Raw genomic sequence first — 7,469 nt, forward strand, 5'->3', positions numbered from 1 at the left:
CTATGCGCTGTTTATTTCCAATAAAAAAAAACAACACACAGATGTCTTGTAGTCCTGATGTTTTTCTTAGCCACATGCTCCAAGCAGCAGCTCACAAACAGAAATAGCAGTACAACTGAATATCACATGGAAGGAGCAAAATATCTGCACAAACAAGAGCATTAGGATGTGATTATGTGGAGTCCTACAGTATTCGTAGGTTGTAATCAGTAGCACCTTACTGTTTGTGCCCTGAAGGTGTTGGAGTAGTATGCACCTGTATTAGACCATCTTGCAGCTGGCCTATGACCCCATGGGCAGCTGCCAGGCAGACTGTAAATAAGAGAGGCTCCAAAACTAAGATTTTTAATTCATGACTTGATTTCTGTGCATGTCTTTTACTTCAGGTAAATTCTGGACAAGGGATTAATCTCCAACCTTATCTAAGCAAGAAGTAAGCAATGACTAACCTTTGTAAAATAAAAGAACCTGTTAGTGTTGCTAAAGCTAAGCATCAAAGACACTGCTTTTGTTTAACAGCACAACAGTCGCTGCGTCCCTGGGTCTGTGTAGAATTTTAAAGTGAACGAACAGTTCTCGCCCTTATTCTAGACCGAGGATTCTTATTGGCAGTCATGGTGCCTGGAAGAGTCCTCTGCATTTGCATTTAGATAGACAGCAGTTGACGGTTTTCCTGAGCAATTCTTCCCAGGAAACGTATGGCACGGAAATTGGTTTGTCATTCGAGTCTGCAGCATGAGACTTGAAATTTCCAATTCCCAAACTCCACTCCACTCGGACAAGAGGTGTGATACTTTGAGTAGCGACGGGGGAAAGTACAGTATCAGTCCCGTGATGCTCTCATCCCGCCGATTCTTCCATAGTTCTGTTCCTTTTTTGTCACCTGTGATTCCATTCATTCTGGAAGGTGCAGTGGTAATATTTTGTTATTGGTTTCTGCTTTATTTAAAAAGCCACCGTTACCTTATGGTTACAAAGTAATTAAGGCTCTCTTATATTTTTGGAATGTTATGTGCATTGCTGGGGGAACGAGGCCTTACCATGTAGAACTGACTTATGAACTGTATATAATTTTCTATGTGTAGACTTTTTTTATTTATTTTTTTAAATAAATGTTTATTTATTTATTTTTAATTGTTTCATGCTATGGCTGTGTACTACCTGTAGCATATGCCAATAAGGCAATTCTGATTTGAACTGGGAAGGGGGGGGCTTTGGTGTTTGCAAGTGCAGACCATAAGAAGATTATGGTACATGAGTGATTTAAGATAACGAGTGTTTTTGGAATGTACGTAGAAAACAGAAAATTAGATGAGAGAAGTTTCAAGAGTGATCTTTGTCACATGTTTGTGTGTGAGAGAAAAATCTCTTCATCTCTCGGCTGTAGTGCAGATCAAACAAGTGGGAAATGTCTATTTGCATCAGCTGTTCTGATGTCGTTCAAATACATCCTACTGAGTCCCTCTGAGAGAGAATGGACATCAGGGTTATAGCCAGTGATGCAGTCAGAACAGACATAAACTGACCAGTGAACCACGCTAACGTCTGTGGAAGTGATTCAGAAAGGTAACCGGCTGCAGCTGACTTGACTTATTTTTATGTTCACAAGGCAAGTGAACTTTAAATTGGACTTGGTTCTCTTTCTGGTCCTCTTTAGTACTGATGAGATCTCACCCTACCTCCTTTAGAACTCGGATCCCACCTGTCTATAGTGTATTCAAGGTGGCAACTTCTCATACTGCTGTTATTTGGTTATGCTACATTCTAGATGTGTATAAGTAAAAAAAAACCAAAAAAACCCCCAAATACATGTAGACTTTTTTTCTGCAGACCTGTACAATCCTGTATACAGTGCTTTTTCTTGTGTGTTTGTACCCTTGGATATTGTGGCTGTGGTCAGCCTGGGCTGCTTTGTGTTCACAGCGCACAAGTGTAGCAAGCCTCACTGCCGTCAGGATGGGGTTCACCACACTGCCACCAGTGCTGTCAGGAGGTGGCTTGAGGCTGCTTCATTTTGGGTTCCGTTTAGGGTCTTCATTTGACAATTTGTGAAAACATTCTGTGACTCCACGCCTTTGTGAGCACGTTCCCCAGCGTGGACGATGTGATTGGCCAACTGAATGATTGGGTCCTCTTTATATTGCCATGGATCAGGTATGCCAGTGTCCCATGGTGCCTTGAATGGTAGTCACTACATGGTCACGTTAGATGCTCCTTTTGTAGGTTCTTTGATGGGGCCTTATGAGTTTATAATTAACACTACTGTTGTAAGAGCTTTGTCATGCCTTAGGAGTTTGTACTTCCATTTAAAATCAGCATTTTTACTTAGTGTGTTTTAAAAGTGTACATTATTTTCTGTCATTTAATGTGTTTTGTATGGAGTTATAGGACTTGGTGTCATTTTCTTTGACCATGTTTTTACGGAAGTAAGGAGGATTTCAAGCTTGTGTTTGTGGTGTTGGCCTAAGCCCATCCTGACATTACACTCCTTGTTCGATTTTTATTTTGGGGACCTGAATGTTTTATCGTGTATGTATTGTTGCAATAAAATTGTTTACATTTACTGGGTTTTTTTGTGTCGCGTCCTTTCCAGGGCCAAGATGATCAAGCCCGAGATGTGATAATATAATGTTGTAACACTTGTCTACATGTAAAACATTGCCAGTAGACAGTGGCTCTGATATAAACACCAAGTGGGCACTAAAGACAGGGCTGCTAGACTACCAGGCTTATAACGTTTCACTGATGCTGTACCAAAGGCTTCAGAATATCCAACCAGATAAACAGCACGTCCCAGCCAGCAAACAAACGCTGAAACTGAGCAAAAATGTGGACTGGCTGGGAGCTGATGGTGGGATTTGAACTGCTGCTATGCTGATCTACCGAAGCAGGTCCTATAGGACACATGAAATGTAGTCCAACAAGCAGCAGACCAGCCTGACAGGTTTGTGTTCTGTCAGGAACAGCCCACAGCATCCACTCTAAACAGCACGCTAACGCTAACGCCAACACCCAGAACAGTGCCTAGGACATACCTAGAACCATGCATAGAACATACCCAGAACGTGCCTAGAACCTTGCCTAGAATTGCACCCCAAACCACATGTAGAATCACACCCAAAAAAGGTGCCTAGAACCGTACCTAGAACAATACCTAGAACCGTACCTAGAACCCGCAAATTTTTAAACAGATGAATGGGAAGCAAGTATTCATGGAGTGGTGTAACAGTAAGCGTGAACCTCCACCCAACACGTCTCTTAAGGAATAGCAGATGACTCAGTGACTGTTCTATTTGAGGCAGCGGTTTTGGGAGCAAAAACAAAACCAGTCCATGTTTCAAATCCAAGGCATTTATTGCTAAAATGCACTTAACATGAAAAAAACAAACAAAAGAAACCAAAACAGATCACAAGTAGTCAGTACAAGACAATGTGTAAATGAATTCAATGTCAAATACCAGAGTTAATGAGGCAGGATTCCTCAATATCTCAACTCTAGCACCAATAGGCTATAAATATGTTTTCACAATATATATATTTTTATATATATCTTTTTCTTCTTAATGCAGTTATGTCCTCTTTATAATCAGGCTTCATGCTGAATGAAACCCTTCTAGAGGTCTTTCTCAGTGGTCATGAGAGGAAAAGCCCTGCACCGGGCGCAGGACCCTCAGACGGGATGTCAGCAGGGTCACAGGGTCGACTTGTCTGCATCATGACAACGGCACCTTGTCTCCAACGCGGAGGTGCACTTGTGCTTGGCTTTCAATGAGCATATTGGCACAGGCACGAATGGGGTTTGGGGGTCAGGGGCCACTCCGACACAGGCTGGGGCAGAAGAACACGACACTAAAGGATCATGTCAAAGCTGTCACAACTTCATCTCCATATTCAGAACAAAAGAAAAGACACGGAAGTCCAGTGGAGTTCATGTGAGGTCCTCTGGTATGGAATGGCTGAGGTAAAGATGTAAATACAAGTTGCTTGTGTGTGTGTGTGTGTGTGTGCATGCGTGCGTGTGTGTGGGGGCATTAGTTTTCTGATGGTGCAAACATAATGGTCAGCTGTCTGCTGAGACATGAGTGTCCCAATCAGGAAAGCGTGCAGGTCCATCAGCAGTCATTAAAATGATATTCCATCCAATAGCTGGAAATGAGAAGAGACCATTACACCCAACCCAGAGCCTCTTAGTCTCCACCTTTACCGATGGACAAATGTACCTGTAATCTGTCAATCTCCAAATTACCACTTAATGTGCTCAATCCCCAGTTCACTGCGGTGGTTGTGATACCAGTCCCATCCAGGACTGCAGTATGATTCTGAAGATTAGACTCTGCTGTGTGTTCCTCCTCTCCTTTGCTATTGGGGCCAATCGCAGCTCCAGCGAGTCTGGCATGTACTGCTCCACTCTCTCCGAGTTCTTTAACACTTCCGAGAGGTTCCCTAAGACGTACGAGTTCGTGCCCTGCTCTGTGGGTTCACACGAATAGGGTGCTTTTTTAAGCAGCAGAGTTTCTGTGCTTCCACAGTGTGCTGTGTGAGTGTGTGTGCAGCTGCGCAGGCCTTGCTGGAGTGGAGATTATCGGCACCCGGACCCCAGCGCAGGTGGCACGGCAGCCTAGTCCTCAGGGGGACAAATATGTGTACCGTGTGTGATTGTGTGTGTGTTTGTGTGAGCATGCATGTATGTGGTGAAGGGTAATCATTGCAACATTTGTCTTTTCATGACAGTCACGCTTTTAGAACAAGCATGAATGAACAAACAGGAAAAAAAAACATCATCGCTTTGCCAAGTTTAAGACACATTTAGGACATGAATATGGTGTATTCACATAAGAGAGCAGAAAATCCACCTCCTACAAAAATAAGTCCCATTTCCCCTTGGACCTCTAAAACACAGCTGTAATACAACACAATATGTTTCACATTTCATTCGACTCCCTGACTATGGTAGGGGGTAGTGAGGTTCCACAGAGATGCAGGAAAAAATTCAGATACTGCCCCAGTTTCCCACTGTAGTCAAACTTGAACGTGCAGTTGTGCTTCACTGTGCAATCAGGTTACTCTGTGCAGTGTGCATGTGTGCTGACTGCATGTGACTACTGTCAGGGTTTACAATCTTTCAGTCAAAACCTTTTTACTGATACCATGTAGGTCAAAACAACTGAAGTCACAAGTTGGTATGGAGATCCTCATGGAGTTTCATGTCACTAGCATGCAGTACGGGGTCATCGTCGTTTAGGAGGAGGGTCATGAGGTTTGTTTGAATGGGTATTTATATAAATGTAACCAGTAACACACTGCTAAAAAGGGATGGCATGAGCTAACCCCCTTTAACAGACAAAAAGCATGTGGAGTATCTTCCGAGGTGCAGCCTCCACACTGACAGGGAACAGAGTTTAAACAGTGAGCAGGAGAACACAGGAGCACACGTCTGCTTCACGCCACAAAGAGATGAGAACACACTTTCACTTCACATTAGCACGAGATCTTACATCAGAGCCACAAGGGGGCGCAGAAGAGCACACACTTCTGCTTCAAAGGAGGTTTCCTGGGATGAGAGGCGCACTGCTTGAGAGTGTGTGCGTGTGTTACAGCTGCGTGTTGTGTCATAGCTCAACCGTTCATGGCTTTGGGTGCATTTTATTGTGTATACAAAAAGGGACTGAAGTGATTTTGCCTGTGTGTTGTTCCCGTTTGTCTTTGTGCTTGTTGGTTAATCATTTGAGGTAACCCTGCCTCTGGCCACAGGCTTGAACACAGAGGGGGAAGATGGTCACTTCTTTATTTCTTTGCCTCAGGTATAATGCTGTAAACCTTTTTTGTTATTGTTGTTTTGTGAATGCTCTTTGAGTTCTGCGCGTTCTGAATGTTAACTGCAGGGTCCAGCAGTAGCTTGGCTCTCCAGAGAAGGCTGTGGTGATGGAGCGGCACCCCCTGGAGGCGGCTCGAGGCAGCTCAAGAGCCGCCGGGCTCAGAAGCTCTCCACGAAGCTGCCGGGGAAGAGGCCCGTGCGACCCGTGCGCTGCAGCGTGCCCTTGTACCAGCCGTCCTCCCGCTTCTTGTGCACGAACACGATGTCTCCCTCCTTCAGCTCGATCTCGGCGTCACTCTGTGGGGGGTAGGGGACCACCACGCGGTACCTGTCAGGGAGACGCAGAGAAAGTATAGGGGGAATAAGAGCAAACCCGCCAGAACCCGCAAGCCAAACGCACGTCGGCCCACACAAAACGGTAAGGAGCTCCTGATCTGAGACACGATGGAATGACACGTTGCTCCCCAGGCTGCTTTGATGAGTGGGAATTATGGCCTGCAGTGATGAAGGTAGACACGAACATCCCTGTACCTGGAAGTCAGGCTAAAACAGGCAGGTGTAAGTGAGACACACTCTTTAACGTCTCCAGCCAGCTTCTACCTTTGTGGGTTTGATGCAGGCCTTGCTGGGAATGTGACCACTAATCACTCAACTCACATGCACGCAGACTGGTGTCAGGGTTGCATCGCAATATCAGATTGTAAAATTATTAATGCTTATTCTGATATCTAACATAAAAATGAGCACATCAGAGCCCCCCCCCAAACGCATGAGGCAGAAACATCCCGTCTAATCTCTGCCCCTCCCAGCTGTTGGGAGTCGCGTCTCCCACTTCGTCCGCGACATGCATCTTACCCAGTGCTGAAGGAGCATTCCTCACACCTGACCTGGCACACGGCCGCCTCTGGCTAGTGTCACAGAGAGGAGCAAGTCCTACACACTGAGCAGCCAGGTGTGGCGTGTCAAACTGGGATGTCAGCTGCAGAACCTGGTCCTGCCCCTGTGAAACTGGGCCTGGGGCACACTGAGCTACATAGCTCTGTATATATGTGCTGCTGGCCAGCGATGCAATTACTTGCACAGTTCCCAAAAAATATCCACTTCACTCCAATCTTACCCTGATAGTTTCCTAGACGTATAGGACCTATATGTAGTTCACCCAGTCTCAACAATTACATTCCATGACATACGATGGCAGAACCGAACGGGACGATTCGGTCCACTGCACGGTTGAAAAGTGCCTCACATTTTCAGCCTCTCTCGATCACACTCCTCTGTATTTCCTTAATCCGTTATCTCCACACCGGCTTGGTGTGGGCTGTGGAGGAGTTCATCCCCTCTGTGTCATCACTGTCCTGCACAGCAACCAAGCTCAGAGGCGTGAGAAGGAGAGAGAGAGAGGGAGAGAGAGAGAGAGAGAGAGAGAGAGGGAGAGAGAGAGAGAGAGAGAGAGAGAGAGAGAGAGAGGAGGATCGATGGATGTTTTTTCAGTCCCTTCAGATATGAGGAGTGCCATGGAGGGGGGGGGGGCTGTAAGAGGCAGTTGACAGCACCAATGATAGATGGCAAAACAAAGAAGTCTGCAGAAAGAGTTTCCTCTTTGTATGCCAAAACATCCATTAAATTACAGTCAACCATAATCAGAGGACCTCTG

General features: G+C 45.4%; 1 protein-coding gene across 1 annotated transcript in view; it reads right to left on the minus strand.

Annotated features, from left to right (window-relative positions):
• Nucleotides 1-3,341: 3,341 nt before the first annotated feature.
• LOC113586729 (E3 ubiquitin-protein ligase SH3RF3-like) overlaps nucleotides 3,342-7,469 on the minus strand; it is a 130,602-nt gene continuing 126,474 nt past the window's right edge. Inside the window, exon 10 of the mRNA XM_035522997.2 lies at nucleotides 3,342-6,143. Coding sequence (XP_035378890.1) covers nucleotides 5,975-6,143 — 169 coding nt within the window. The 3' untranslated portion in view covers nucleotides 3,342-5,974. The remainder of the gene's footprint in view (nucleotides 6,144-7,469) is intronic.

Source organism: Electrophorus electricus, chromosome 9, assembly GCF_041902795.1.
Source record: "Electrophorus electricus isolate QZ-2024a chromosome 9, ASM4190279v1, whole genome shotgun sequence".
In the NCBI taxonomy this organism is placed as follows: Eukaryota; Metazoa; Chordata; class Actinopteri; order Gymnotiformes; family Gymnotidae; genus Electrophorus; species Electrophorus electricus.